The sequence below is a fragment of the Enhydra lutris genome, unplaced genomic scaffold (genome assembly GCF_002288905.1).
Source record: "Enhydra lutris kenyoni isolate GAN:26980312 unplaced genomic scaffold, ASM228890v2 scaffoldscaffold4, whole genome shotgun sequence".
Lineage (NCBI taxonomy): Eukaryota > Metazoa > Chordata > Mammalia > Carnivora > Mustelidae > Enhydra > Enhydra lutris.
The window spans coordinates 20,308,308-20,324,447 of record NW_019154088.1 but is presented as its reverse complement, the minus strand read 5'-3'; the positions used below and the strand labels follow the sequence as shown (position 1 = coordinate 20,324,447).

General features: G+C 35.0%; 1 protein-coding gene across 1 annotated transcript in view; it reads left to right on the top strand.

The window, feature by feature from the left end:
• The window catches only part of LOC111158858 (family with sequence similarity 214 member A), a 92,465-nt gene that overhangs the window by 58,077 nt on the left and 18,248 nt on the right, over nt 1-16,140 (top strand). Inside the window, exons 3-9 of the mRNA XM_022521159.1 lie at nt 4,368-4,552; nt 6,289-6,491; nt 6,761-6,886; nt 8,065-9,910; nt 11,540-11,659; nt 14,581-14,660; nt 15,639-15,747. Of these exons, the coding sequence (XP_022376867.1) occupies nt 4,368-4,552; nt 6,289-6,491; nt 6,761-6,886; nt 8,065-9,910; nt 11,540-11,659; nt 14,581-14,660; nt 15,639-15,747 (2,669 nt within the window). The remainder of the gene's footprint in view (nt 1-4,367; nt 4,553-6,288; nt 6,492-6,760; nt 6,887-8,064; nt 9,911-11,539; nt 11,660-14,580; nt 14,661-15,638; nt 15,748-16,140) is intronic.

Here is a 16,140-nt window from a genome sequence, read left to right as displayed (position 1 = left end):
AAACACAATCCTCATGACAGTCTTGGTGGTAGAGGGACTCTACAACTATGTTTTGATTCATTAGTCCCCAGTCTCCGAAGATCTGTCCTTCATAACCTGTGAAAATTTGTAACATCCTGTTTTCTTAATGTTATACTTTACATCAAAGAAATAATTTCTTCTAAAATATGTAACTACTAGGTAAGCCTAACAGTCCATTTTGTCTAGATACGAAACACCTTTTGTTTTTTGGAAGAACAAATTGCTTTCATAAGTCCTGAAATCATAATTTATTTCTGGAATAAGCTGTGTCCTCAAAATACCAAGTTATATCTATTGAATTTTCTTTTTTTTTTTTTAAGATTGTATTTTATTTTATTTGAGAGAGAGAGAGAGAATGAACAGGAGGATGGGGCAGAGAAGAGATAGAGAAGCAGACTGCCTGCTGAGCAGGAAGCCTGAATTTTCTTTAGCGTGGCATATTTCTCATTTACTATCCATATTCCTTATGTTAAACTCTGCTGTCTGGTATTTTAGAGGTCGACGTTATCAAAATTTTAACTATGCAACTTTTCTAATGGCTACTGTGATTTAGTATCCTCATTTCTTAAAATTCAAACACCCATAAATTTTTCCTAACAACTTAAAGGTTGTCATCACATAGTCACATGTACTTAAGTAGCATTTTAGTTTTCATGATACCACTGTATAACCCATGCTATTCCTTGTAATTCTTATGTAATGTTTACATAGATAACTAATAGATAACTACTGTCATCTCTAATTTTTGTTTCAAATTTTTCATTTAAATATTTAATACTCTGAGTATTCAATAAATCATCCAAAGGATTATAGACTCTAGCCATTGTTTGGGAGGGTTTTGGTGGGGGGTGTTTTGTTTTTTAAGTAAGCTCTACACCCATTGTAGGGCTTGAACTCATGACCTGAGATCAAGAGTTGCGTGCTCTACCAGCTGAGGCAGCCAGAATCCCCTGGAGTTTTTTAGCTTACAGTTGAGGAGATAATGACTAAATCAACTAAATTTTAGTAAATGCTCTATTCAAAAGTGCTTTTCATAATAGCTTAATTTTTATCACTTTAAACTTGATGATTCCTAGTGTGTAAGCAATGCTGTGCTAGGGCTTTAGAAATAAATTATAGTTTTTCAGACATAAGGATAACACTCTTAAACTCCCTACTCTGTGTGCACTTCCCCCTTTCTTAATCTGACCTGGTAGGTTTTTTAATTTTTCAAGTAGTAGCACATAAATATGAGACTTACTACTTAGGTTGTAGACCATCCTTGCAATTCACATGGAGTAATTGACGTCTTGGCATCACTCACCATTCTATAGATTAGGAGCCACTGCTCTGCCACAATTCTTAGCTTTCCAGGATTACCTGACAAGCTCAGGGCAAGGAACAGCATGAGCCCAGAGAAATCTCCCAGGAGCTGAAATCATGCCAGGTAGCCCATGGGAAGCCTGAAGTAACCTTGAAAACCCACAGAACCACCAGAAAAAGGGCTTGAGTGGAATCTTTTACATCTTTTGCTTCCCTCTGACGGACACCAGGATTTAATTCAGTGTGTCCCAGGAGACTAAAGGAGACCCTTATTTTTTTTTTTAATTTATTTTTTATATATTTGACAGAGCACAAGTAGGCAGAGAGGCAGGCAGAGAGAGAGAGGAGGAAGCAGGCTCCCCACTGAGCAGAGAGCCCGATTCGGGTCTCCATCCCAGGACCCTGGGATCATGACCTGAGCCGAAGGCAGAGGCTTTAACCCACTGAGCCACCCAGGTGCCCTGACCCTTAATTTTTTAATCTGATTGATTCCTGGAGGAAAGTTGAAAGCTGAGACTACTATCTTGTTGGCTTATTATTATAAATTAGGGTCTTATTCATGGAAACTACAGATCTTCCTTGACTTACAATGGGGTTATGTCCTGATAAACCCATTGTAAGTTGTAAATATCTTAAGTGAAAAAAGCATCTACCCCTCCTAACCTAGCAAACATCATAGCTTAGCTTAGCCTGCCTTGAACATGCCCAGAACACTAACATTACCTTCAGCTGGTCAAAATCATCTAACACAAAGCCTATTTTAATATAAAGTGTTGACTATGTTCTGTAATTTATTGGATACCATACTGAAAGTGAGCAATGGAATGGTTGTATGGGTATAGAATGGTCATAGTGTATTGGTCGTTTACCCTCTCCATCATGTGGCTGACCGGGAGCTGTAGCTCAATGCAGCTGCCCAGCATTGTGAGAGAGTCTCCTACCATATTGTTAGCCTGGGCAAAGATCAAAATTCAAAGTAAGGCTTCAGCTGAATACTAACCACTTTCACACCATTGTCAAGTCAAAAAATCATAAGTTGATCAGGGATTGTCTATAATTCTATATAATAAATGTTCCACAAAAAATGAAGTAAGTGTTCCAAAATGTATTATTAAAATATGCATTGCATATATGTTATTTTTACAATCATATACAAAAATATGTCATAGCGATATTTCTAGCTGCAATGAAAGAAAGCAGGTATGGAGCTGTTAAGGACCTAGATTCTGGAGACACACTGTAGATTCAAATTCCAACTTTGCCCTTGCTAGCTGGGTGATCTTGGGCAAGTTACTTTTCTATGCTTCAGTTATCTGTAAAATAGTGGTAACAGTTCTCACCTCTTAAAGGTGTTCTAAGGATTAAATGAGTTAATGTGTAGAAAGTACTTAGAACTAGCAGTGCCTGACAATGTTACTAAGTGTTGGCTGTTATTTTGTGTTGCACATGGTCATTTAAGGAAATTTTTCTGAATGATCTTAACATACCAGCTCAATAAAGTTGGCTTTTAAGGCTGTTTCTTTTCCTGATAAGCCTTCCTAAAGCTAGAAATAGGCATTCTTCATCATACCCTTCAAGGCTATTCATGATCTGACTTTCTTTTCCATGCTTTCTCTGTACAAATTCTTTACCTAAGTTGTGTTTTCTTGGGTTCTGTTCATTGCCTACCTCTTTTTTTTTTTAAGTTTTTTTATTTCAGTATAGGTGATGCACAGTGTTATATTATTTTCACATGTACAACGTAGTGATTCAGTTCTCTGTGCTATGCTTACCACAGGTGCAACTACCATTATTCACCATACAACGCTATTACAGTATCATTGACTATATTCCCTATGTTGAGCCTTTCCTATGACTTATTTCATAACTGGAAACTTGTATCTCCCAATCCCCTTTACCCATTTTGCCCATCTCCTACCCCCTTCCCTCTGACAACCATCAGTTTGTTCTCTGTATTTATAGGTCTGATTCTGCTTTTTATTTATTTCAATGCCTACCTCTTTTGCAAAATTTTACCACTGTTATCTGAATAACTTTGGAATTTATTGAATGCTATAGTGTTCTCTTTGCTTTTAAAGTCATTTCTGAATCATCAACCCTTTACGGACAGGAGCTATGTGCAATACAATTCTTTATTCCCTGTCACCTAGTACAGTGTATTAAGTACTTAAGTATGTGTTAACTGGATTGCACAACCAATTGAATATTGTGTATGTATATTTATTTGCACACATGTTCAACGTGTGTAGCAGGTTAACACTTTTGAAATTTAACTGTGTTTCACAAACTTGGAGCACTTAAGAGAAATTTAAAAATTACTACAAATAAGTGAAAACACCTGCAGATTAGATTTTTTTTGAACTGCATAGTAACCAAAAAACAGCACACTTTTTATGTTGTAATTTGGGCCTACATCAACTACTGGATAATTATAGCATTTCTCCTTTGAAACTAATACTGCACTGTAGCATAGGCAGAGAAAGACTTCATAGCTCTCAGTGTCCACAGCGCAGAATTAAGGTTGTGAGAATAAGGAACTAGATAAGAAAGGGACAAGGGAAAGAGGGGAGAAACATACAATTGAATTTGTATCTTCCACTAATATTTAATAATAATAATAAAGCATTTAGCTAAAAATGTATGACACAAGACTTTCAACCTTTTGGTTATTGGTGTAATTTTGTGTGTGAAAACTGTTGCACTTGACATCCAAAAATCTAAATATTTATAGAATTATCAGTGTATACCTGAATCTTGGACATTTTAGTTGAAGTTTAAATAAAAATAATTTTGTGCTATAATTTTAACCATCTTTGTCTTGACTGAAATTTGGAATTACCATCCTCTCCTTACCCTGTATAACTTGTGAATTAAGAGTTTACTATATTTTAATTGCCTAATTTTTATTCCTCTTTTACTCTTTGTTAGTGAATATACTTTAACATGAATTGTGACATTAGGTATTTTAGGTATAAAAAGTGAGCTCTTATCAAGAATACATTAAACTGAAGACTCTTCTTTCTTTTTTTTTTTTTTAATACCAGATACTCTAGATGAATATTTTGAATATGATGCAGAGGAGTTCTTGGTCTCTTTGGCCTTGTTAATAACAGAAGGTCGAACACCTGAATGTTCTGTAAAAGGTCGCACGGAAAGTTTCCATTGCCCTCCAGCACAGTCATGTTACCCAGTAACTAGCAAACATGAGTGCAGTGACAAGCTGGCTCAGGTGAGAATTGTGTGTTGAGTACTTTTTATTTATATTTATACAAACTAGTTTAAATTTTGTCATCATCTGTGTTACATCGTAATTCCAGTGTTCACATTTAAATATAAAATTAGTTAAAAAACCATAGTGAATGCAAGTTGGTGCAGCCAGTTTGGAGAACGGTGTGAAGATTCCTTAAGAAATTAAAAATAGAGCTTCCCTATGACCCTGCCATTGCACTACTGGGTATTTACCCCAAAGATATAGATGTAGTGAAAAGAAGAGCCATCTGTATCCCAATGTTCATAGCAGCAATGGCCATGGTCGCCAAACTGTGGAAAGAACCAAGATGCCCTTCAGTGTACGAATGGATAAGGAAGATGCGGTCCATATACACTATGGAGTATTATGCCTCCATCAGAAAGGACGAATACCCAACTTTTGTATCAACATGAACGGAACTGGAAGAGATTATGCTGAGTGAACTAAATCAAGCAGAGAGAGTCAATTATCGTATGGTTTCACTTATTTGTGGAGAATAACAAATAACACGGAGGACATGGGAAGATGGAGAGGAGAAGGGAGTTGAGGGAAATTGGAGGGGGAGACTATGGACTCTGAAAAACAATCTGAGGGTTTTGAAGGGGCAGGGGGCTGGGAGGTTGGGGGAGCCTGGTGGTGGGTATTATGGAGGGCACGTATTGCTTGGAGCACTGGGTGTGGTGCATAAACAATGAATCTGTTACACTGAAAAGAAATTAAATTTTTAAAAAATTAAAAAAAAGAAAAAGAGAGAGAGAGAGAGGCCAAGGGGCATCTGGGTGGCTCAATCGGGTAAGCATCTGCCTTCAGCTCAGGTTATGATCCCAGGGTCCTGGGATTGAGTCACAAGTCAGGCTCCCTGCTCAGCAGGGAATCTGCTCCATATCCTTCCCACTTGTGCTCTCTCTCACTATCTCTGTCTCTCTCAAATAAATAAATAAAATATTTAAAAAAATAAAAAAATAAACTATAGTGAAAAAAATCCTAATCCTGGACCATAGCTAATTACCTTGACTCTTGAAAGCACTGTAGGTAGCTTTGCAAATCAGCATACATGTTGACAGCCAATTTCATACCTGCTTTCTCACACACCAGAATTAAGATTATTACTACTGACTTTATGTTTATTTAGTGGAATTATCTTCATGATTATTTTCCTTGCATTAGTCAGTGTCCCTCTGATAATTTTTCCCCCCAAATTTTTGCTATCATATTAATGTTTAAAAATATTTAGTCTGGTAGGTAGTGTATAATTTGTTAAAAGGACTTTTCTCAACAGTTCCTTTCTTACTCTAAATTTATACTTTTAAAATCTTGTCTTTTTGAGCATTTAGTGAAAATGAATTTTTAATATTTAGCTTTTCACTTGGAATGAATCTTTCTTCTGTAACAATGATACAATTAATAAACTATGCTAGGCCACCTGAAGGCCTGTCAGATACTGTGTTATGGCAGTTATTTTTCCACAAAATAAAACAAAAATAACCCCCAAGAAAATTTGCATCATACCTGTTTAGTACTAATCCGCACTGTGGAACTCAGTAGCATCAATCCATTACTTAATGATGAACTCTAAATAGACGAGCCTAAGCAAAGCTCTGCCATTGGTGACTCATTTCTCATATAGATGTCTTTTTACAATTACAGTTTTAAAATTTAAATATAAAATTCCTTGAGCAATTGAGACCTTTTGCTTATATTCATTTCCCCTTAAGTGTCGTCAAGCCAGAAGAACTAGATCTGAGGTCTCGTTGTTGTGGAAGAATAACCTTCCAATCATGGTGGAAGTCATGCTACTCCCAGACTGCTGCTACAGTGATGATGGGCCCACCACAGAAGGAATTGATCTCAATGATCCTGCAATTAAGCAAGATGCATTATTATTAGAAAGATGGATTTTGGAGCCAGTTCCTCGACAGTAAGTTGTTGTACTGTTGAAGTTGTTGTTGGTAAATCAGGCTTTCCATTGCTTTCTATAAATTATTTTAGTAATATGTCATGTCTTTGAATTCTTCTATTTATGTGGTAAAATTTAGACATTTAGTACTTATATGACTTGCAGTGACACTAGTTAATGCATGTCTAGACTCTTGAAAACATACATCTGAATGTTTGTTTTAGCTCCTTTCTGCAATTCAGTCATTTCATACTTGCTGGCATTTAAATGATACTTTTTCCTTCCCTTAGGAGTGGAGATCGATTTATTGAAGAGAAGTCTCTTCTGTTGGCTGTCCGCTCATTTGTGTTTTTTTCCCAATTAAGTGCTTGGCTGAGTGTTTCTCATGGTGCTATTCCACGAAATATTCTTTACAGGTATGTCTTGGGCAAAATAAGAATAGTGTGTATTCAATTATGTTAACTACTGAATGATAGTTTACCTTTTAAACAGTTAATTTCCTTCATTTCTAAATGTAAGTAGATAAAATTTACTGAAGTTGTTCTCAAAACAAGTTAGGGAAATTTAAATGGGAATCACTATGAACTTTGCTTTTTGGGTTAAATTTGGTATAGAATAGTTTTCAGAGCATTTTTTAGCTTTCAAGAACCAACAATGGACTTAATGCTGCCATTATAAATACAGTAGAAAAACTTTCTGGGCTGCTGAATTTCCATAATGGTAGACTTAATTTTTGTATTGTGAAAACTGTAAATTTATAGGATGCTGAACAGCTCTCTAATTGACTCTGTAGGCAGGTGGCCATGAGATCACTAGTATCTCTTCATCACCTTGTACAACAGAATTAGCTGAATCCATTTATTTAGTAGTAAACACAAAATCCATTTTTCCTGTTTTGACAAATAATTTTAACTTATAATATTCTCGAGCCTTAATGCTTAAGTAGTCTAGTGTTCTTTTTTTTTTAGATTTTATTTATTTGTCAGAGAGGGAGAGAGAGCGAGCGAGCACAGGCAGACAGAATGGCAGGCAGAGGCAGAGGGAGAAGCAGGCTCCCCGCCGAGCAAGGAGCCCGATGCGGGACTCGATCCCAGGACGCTAGGATCATGACCTGAGCCGAAGGCAGCTGCTTAACCAACTGAGCCACCCAGGCGTCCCTAGTCTAGTGTTCTTAAAAAGATCATCCCTGTTCTAAGCATAAACTACTGTCCTTTTTGGGTGCCTGGGTGGCTCAGTTGGTTGAGCAACTGACTTGGGCTCGGGTCATGATCCCAGACTACCGGGATTGAGTCATGCGTTGGGCTCCCAGCTCCATGGGGAGTCTGCTTTTCCCTCTGACCTTCTCTCTTATGCTCTCTCTGTCTCTCTCCCAAATAAATAAATAAAATCTTAAAAAAACTATTATACTTTTATTGGTTTTATCAGAATGACATTCATGGTAAAGTAGTTGAAAGTAAAGCCTTTTTACTTCCCTTTAACAGTAATTAATGTAAACAAAGGTAAGTATATGATGATCTGAAATGTTTTTATAAAATACAATAATGTTACAAATTTTATAATCCATTGATTCCCTATTTTTCCTGTACAATTCTAGAATCAGTGCTGCTGATGTAGACCTGCAGTGGAATTTTTCACAGACTCCAATTGAACATGTGTTTCCTGTTCCCAATGTTTCTCACAATGTGGCCTTGAAAGTCAGCGTTCAGTCCTTGCCCAGACAATCTAATTACCCAATGTTGACCTGTAGTATTCATGCTAATGTTGGCCTTTATGAGAAAAGAATTCAAGAACATGAACTTAAAGCCCATCAGCACCGCAATTCTAAAGAAGCAGAACAAAGTAATACAAATAGTTCACAGCGTCTGTGTAGCAAACAATCTTGGACCATGGCACCCGAAAGCATATTACATGCAAAAAATGGCACAACTCCAGAATGTATTGCAGCCGTCAAAAATGTCAAACTGTATCCAGGCACTGGCAGTAAATCTGACCATGGAACATGTCAAGCCAATATTCTGGGCTTCAGTGGTAGAGGAGATAAAAAGTCACATGAAACACCAGTGAGAACTTTAAAATCATTTTCAATGATTAATTCTAGTGTCTCTAGCCGCCAGAGTTCCTGGCAATCCGTTGGTGAGACTAATCCTTTAATAGACTCTTTAATTCAGGAGCGACAAGAAGTTATTGCAAGAATTGCTCAGCATTTGATTCATTGTGATCCAAGCACTTCACATGTTTCTGGACATCCATTTAATATGCAGCAGTCTAGTTCACTTAATTCAAAACTTTCCCGCGTTTCACAGGAAAATGAAAATGTGAGAAAATGTAAAGAAACATTCTCTCTTTCTTTTGGTAGTCCAGAGCTTACCTCCTCAGAAGACACCAGTGAGGGAAAAATTCAAGTAAAACCAGAAACTCCTCAAAGTGCCTCTGGCATTTCTGATGGTCTTTATTCTCGTCAGTCTGTTGGTGAGACTAATCCTTTGATAGGCTCTTTACTCCAGGAGCGCCAAGATGTTATCGCAAGGATTGCTCAACACTTGGAGCATATTGATCCAACAGTGTCACATATATCCCGGCAGTCATTCAACGTGCATGACTCCAATTCGGTTCCTTCTAAAGTATTCAGGAGTTTGTATGAAGACAAAAGTTTGTTGAAGAAAAACAGGGATGACACCTCCATTTCCATTTCTAATACAAAATTTTCTTTATTAGAAGACAGCAGTGAAGGGGAAAACTTAATACCCAATAAATCATTGAGTTCTTTTCAATGCAATAGTAAAGTCAAGTCCTCTTTGAAACCTCAAATAAGAAGAACTCTGTATCAGGACAATCCTAACGAAATCATTCAAAATACATTTCTAGAGACACAGAACAAAGCTACTGGTGTTTTGACTCCCTCAAATATGTCTCACTGCAAAAAAAATAACTTAGATTTGATAGTTAGATTGGAAACTGCACTTTCTGACTGTCAATTTAAGGAGCAAGAAATTATCCGTGAAGTTGATAAAAAGTATTCAAATTGCAACAGTATTGACAAACAGACTTGCACAAATAAGTATAAGGAAAAAGTAATAAAAAATGAAAATTGTAATCCAGAATCTTTTAACAATCACCAATTTGAGAATCCCAAGAAAAATAACTCAAAAATAAAAACTACTATGTTGGAAATGTCTGGATATTTGAACAAACATGAAAATAAGTGCTCAAATAAAGACTCAAAAAGGCCCAAGACATGTGAGCAAAATACTCAACTTAATAGTGTAGAAAATTATCTCAACGATATTGAAGTTTTCAAATGCAAAAAGCCAGACTCATTGAAAAATGAACAGGATAAGAAAGAAGAAACAGTTGATGAGAAGTCGCAGAACTGTTCTCAGAGAAAGACTATAAAAAACTGTTTGTCTACATGTGAACGACTGAAAAGTACAGAGGTATTGGTAGGTAACGTCTAATATTTCAAATATATTTCTTGAACATTTATTATGGTTTGAATTTTGTTTACAGGAACTCTAGTTATAAAGGCCCAAGGTGCCCATTAATTATAGTATACAGTCTGTCAGAATAAACCTGCAATGAAATAACATCCTTTCAAAATAACCCAGTTAAAAGCAAATGTTAGGTAAATTCTTCCTGTTGCCCTTTGTTGGTTATTTCAGTATTATGGGCAAGTGCTGGCGAGTAAATAGTCAGAAATGTAAGCTCATTAGCTTAACATATTGTTTGTTAGCAGCTCTGACCTAATACAGTGTGCCCATTGTGTTATGTCACCACTCATCTAAGGATTTTCAGAATATCGATAGTGAAATCACTCGGCTGTTGGTCAGAATACCTGGGTTCCAGTCCTGACTTCACAATTTGGTCCTTGAGTCACATTGAATATGTCATGTAACTTTTCAAAACCTCAGTCTCCTCAGTTTTAAAATAAGAATGATCAATCTCTTGGGTCTCTCTCAATTGTGACAATCAAATAACAGATTTTAAAATATTTTGTAAACCTTCCATGCATTATGTAAATAAGATACTTCAATTATTTCCATTTTATTTAACTTTCTAACCAAACCATTTTTTAACTTTAGAAAACCATAATGCTTAAATTTCCTTTATTTCTGTAAGTATTATCACATTTAAATCTCAATTATATTGAAAACAACTTCTTTACTGCGTTGATCCAAATCTGAATGACCTTAGTTCATTTTCATCACTAAAATTAGTTCTCTAACATGGATTTAATCAAATGATAGTTTCCAATTTACTAAATTTGTAATTGTCACACAAATAGTTAGCTTTTCTTGATCCCTCCTGGTACCTAATAGGGTGGCTTAATTTGGCCATAATATTTTTCAAGGTACTAAGAGTTACTTTTTCATATTCTTGTTTTAAATATAATCATAAAGTGTTTACTAAGTGCCCAGGCTTTTTTTCTGAATATTTTACACATGTTGGTGTACCTAATCCTTTCACTAAACTATGAGGTCAGGTGTTATTACTAATTCCAATTTACAAATGAGGATTTTCAGCTTGGAGAGATTAAGTATCTTGCCCAAGGTCACAAAGCTAGCAAATGGCAGAGCCAGGGCCCAAATTAGTCTTTTCTGATTTTCATGTGTTTTTAGGAATTTCTGGTGTTTGGGTTTAAACTTGCTTAATTTTGAAGAATTAGCCTGTTTCCTGTATCACTTCAAAAATGTGGTATATTTTAGAACATTCTGTTTTTTTCTACCTGTGAGTACTTTTTTTCACAAATTAAAAACATCAGATGTTGGCTTAGCCATTGTTAGACTCTGAGTATTTATAAATATGACCATATGTTGATAAGGCAATTATATTGGGACATAGTTTCTTTAGAATATTTGAGTTTATTCAGTATCCTAGAAAAAACTTGGACATTTTTTTCTGATTAAAATAAATGTGTGTGTGTGTGTGTGTGTGTGTGTGTGTGTGTGTGAATACAGATCTATAGATCATTAGCTTCACCACCAAGGATGTAATACTTCAGTATGTATTAGGAATAAGACTAAACAAAAAATTACTTAAATATTGCCATTACAATCTAATTATTTTCCTAGCAGAAGACTATACCAGTGAAACATTCAAGTGTCTGGCGGAAACATAATTTTCATTCCTTAGATGGAACTTCAACCAGAGCCTTTCATCCTCGAACTGGATTGCCTCTTCTTTCAAGTCCTGTAAGGTTTTTTCCCTCTTATTTCATATTTAAAGTTGGAAGCATCTAAAATGTTTACAAATCATTTTATCCAAATTGTAATTGAAAAAAAATTTAAATACCTTTAACAGAAATTTCCAGTTAGAAAACATATTATTTTTTGATATACTTAGTAACTCTATGTTAATACAGGGAAAGGCTAAAAGCAAGAATAAAAATATTAGGATTATAAGATTTCTCTGAAATTCTTTTGTCTAATATTTTAATTGTTACTAAATATCAAGAAAGTATTTAGTGTCAAGTGAGTTTGTATAAATAAATTTGTATCTTAGCACCAAAGCTAGTTGACACCATCAGGTGGGTCATTTGGGAATCAAATTTGTGGTTGTCTTTGACCTGGAAGCCATGCCACATCTTATTTTGAGACACAGAAATCGCCCTACTCTATGTTTACAAATAGATCTGTAGATCTGAGTGCAGTGGTCAGGAGTGTTCCTTTGGAGTGACACTGATGTCACCCTATCTGTGTGACATTTGTGACATTAGTTCAATAATATAATCTGAGCCTCAGTTTCTTCATCATTAAAAAGGGGGTGATATGGTCTCTTTTAGTGTTGTGAGGATGGTTAGTAAGCAATCAGTAGTTAGTTGCTATACCTGCCATTTCAGTTAAACCTGAGGCAAGTAATCAATATCACAGCAGAAGTGAAAACATGTATGTTTTGCTACTGACATGATAATTTCTGTTGCTTTATCTGTGTTATGTAAACTGAAAGGATACAGTACCTGGCCTATGTTCAAAAAATAATTATTGAATAAGAAATCTAGAATTTAAACTTGTAACGTGGACCATAGATGTTTATTTTAGAGAAATTAAATTCCAAACAATTTAAAATAACCCCAAATATTTGACCTACCTATGGGATGCTTTCAAAAAGCCTGAGTGATGAGGAAAAAAAACTAGTTAGCATCATACTGATATAAAAGGCACTGTAGACTTCTGTTTAGTATGGTAGACTGAACTGATAAAGGCAGACCCTTCCTCCTCAAACGCAGATGTCCTGATAGAATATAACTTTTAATACAAAATAATATATAATATAACCCTTAAATACGTAAGATAATGTAAGAGAAAGAAAGATAAATCTCCAAATTTGGGGCAAATTTTGGCCCTCTAGGATATCCGAACCTAATACAATGCTAAGGTTTAATGCCTCTGGTGGGACAGGGGTTGAGATGTAAGAACATGTGTACATGTACAATCGAAATTGTAAATATGAAAAATATTTTAATTGCTGTGTATGCACACACATGTATGCATAAAACTGCAGATGGATTAACAGATGGATTCAGCTAATTGGACTACAATCAGTGAGTGGAGAGACAGATATTAAGAAAGCATCTCAAATGAAGTACAGAAAGGAAGAGACATGGTAAAATGTGAAAGAGCCACCGAGGATAAAATGAGATGTTCAGTGTAAGTCTAGTACAAACTCCAAAAAGTAGGACTAGACGGAACAAGGAAAATTCGGTATCAGAAGAAGTGAAAGAACTTTCCAAATTCAAGACATGAGAGTTTAGATAGAAAACTTCACATTAACTTCACATTTTATAGTCAGAACTTTATACTTCTGACTATAAAAAATAGCATGGTATACTTGTACAAATCAAAAATATTGAGACTGTTTAGACTTCCAGTATCATATTTAATAGGTTTATGTATTTAATATTCTCTAGAATATTAAACAAGTCTTTCTAATTTGTATGTTATATGTGATTTTACCTTTATTTTACATCTGGATCTTTCATCTTTAGGGTATTTTTAGCTAGCTGGTTTGATTGGTGTCTTTTTTTTTTTTTTTTTTTTTTTTTATTTATCCACTTGACAGAGATCACAAGCAGGCAGAGAGGCAGGCAGAGAGAGAGGAAGGGAAGCAGGCTCCCTGCTGAGCAGAGAGCCCGATGCGGGACTCGATCCCAGGACCCTGAGATCATGACCTGAGCCGAAGGCAGCGGCTTAACCCACTGAGCCACCCAGGCGCCCTGATTGGTGTCTTAAATGTAATGGGGTATACAATGGTTTTTGAACATGCAGAGTAGTATTTTTTAATCCTGTTCTCTGTGCAGCTCTAGGGTTCTTGGAAACATACAGTGGAGTGGGGATGGACTAAGGAGCAGTAGAGCTGGCATCATTATTTAATTTTTTTGTTTGTTTCTTTTAATTTTAAAGCTACCAATCTTTTATTACCCCGCAAAAGACAGTAGTACAGTTGACCCTTGAACAACATGGGTTTGGTCTGCCCGGGTCCACTTATATGTGGGGTTTTTGTTTTTGTTTTTGTTTTTGTTTTACTGTAAATGTATTTTCTCTTCTTTATGATTTTCTTAGTAACATGTTCTTTAGCTTTGTTTTAAGAATGTAATACAGTACATAACCCATATAATGTACAAAATATGTGTTAATCAGCTATTTATGTTAATGGTAAGGATTCCAGTCAACAACAGGCTATTAGTAGTTAAGTTTTGGGGAAGCCAAAACTTACATGAGAATTTTCAACTGCAGAGGGTTGGGGGGGGGTGGTCAGTGCCCCATAATCCCTGTGTTGTTCAAGGATCAACTATATATAATAAAATAAATAAGCAAAAGTCTTTTTCTATATTAGGATTCTATGTAAGATTTGGTTTTACAAAAAAAACAAATTATGCTTCTTAAAAACTCAAAACCTAGTAAAAGTGCTTTTATTAATTTTCTGTTTTTTCCTATCAGTAAATAAAATGAAAACATAAGAACAATATGTAATAAAGAGCATGATTGTAAGTAGGCAGTTTTGGGAGAAGTTTTATTATTTGCCAGATATGGTCAGCTTTTGTTTGAAAAGTGGTCTATTAATTCAAGAAAAAAATAGTGTTTTTAAATATCACAAATGATTATTTTGACCTTAGGTTCCTCAAAGAAAGACACAATCAGGTTGCTTTGATTTGGATTCTTCATTACTGCATCTGAAAAGCTTATCATCTCAAAGGTATTTAAAATTCATTTGTACTTGTCACTTAGATATGTCAGAAATTATGTTCTGTGCTTTCCACAGAGAAAAATCCCATATATTTTTAGATTCCCTCTGGAAATCTTCTTGTAACTCATAAAATATTAAACTGTGATTCCTGAAGTTACAGGGCAAACCACACCAAAAAGACATGTATTAGAGGTGGTGGAGGATGTCATAGTTAATCAATAACCCACTATTGGAAATGAGCAGTAATTTTAACAGTTAACGTAATAAACACAGCCTACATAAAAAAAGTAAATAAAGTTCGTTTGTATTTGTGAAATAATATTACACTAATTTCTAGTCTTGTACAATAAATACTTACTCTAAAATCACAATTTTAACAGGAGTATTATTTTCTAGTTGGTTATTTTAAATATTATTTCACACACAATGATTAATGATGAAGAAGGGAGAAAATAAGAAAATGAGTAGCTTGAGTAGCTACTATATATCCGTCATCATAATAAACACATTGGTTTTAACTCTTAAGTAAGTTTGATTATTTCTGGTCATTTGCCTCCTCCTTCGCCTTACACTTCTTTGCGAAAAAGCCTTGGAAGTGTGTTCCATGTTGACAAGTAATACTCTCATTATTTTCTTTAGTCACATAATTTTGCCTTTGTATTCTCATTTTTAACTGAAAATGAACACTGATAAAAAACTGTGTTATGTATTTCTAGTAGATGCCACTATGTGATATGTTATAAATTATTTCTTAAAACTTTCTAGGATATTACTTATATTTTTTTGTCAAATATTATAACAAAGATCATAAAATCAAACCAGAATTTTAAACAAAATATCTCATATCTTAAAATTTGGTAGGATTAATTTTTTATCTTATAGCTTAAGTAAAATTAAAATTGATCAAATTCTCCTACTTTAATTTTGTACAAAAAGTCAGAAAATATTGTGCTTAATATGTTCATTTGCTGATTTTCTTTTTAATAGTCCTCGGCCATGTTTAAACATTGAAGATGATCCAGATATTCACGAAAAACCATTTCTGAGTTCTAGTGCTCCACCTCTAACAAGCCTTAGTCTCTTAGGAAATTTTGAGGTAATGTTTTTCAAAATTATTTTAAGAGTTGGCATTTTTTTTACCTTAGATCTAGGGTGTTATTTATGTCATTTGTTTGTGAAAGGGAAATAAATAAATGAATTGTATTTTTCAAATCCTTGAAATCACCTTCTTTCCTTTGCTTTTTCCTTTTCCCCTTCCTTTTTGTAAGAAGCAAAGTTAGAATTGTTGATAGTGACATCCTAGAACTGGTACTTTGTAGGAACGATTGAGAACTTGGTAAAGTGGAGAGAAGTGTCCATTAATCTAGCTAGAAAAGGGACTTAACCACACCTCACATGGTGGTACTGGCTCTAAAACTCAGGTAGGAGGTGGTGGGCTGATAACAGCCCCTTCACGATGAAGAGGTTGACTTACAAAATCAAACGGTTC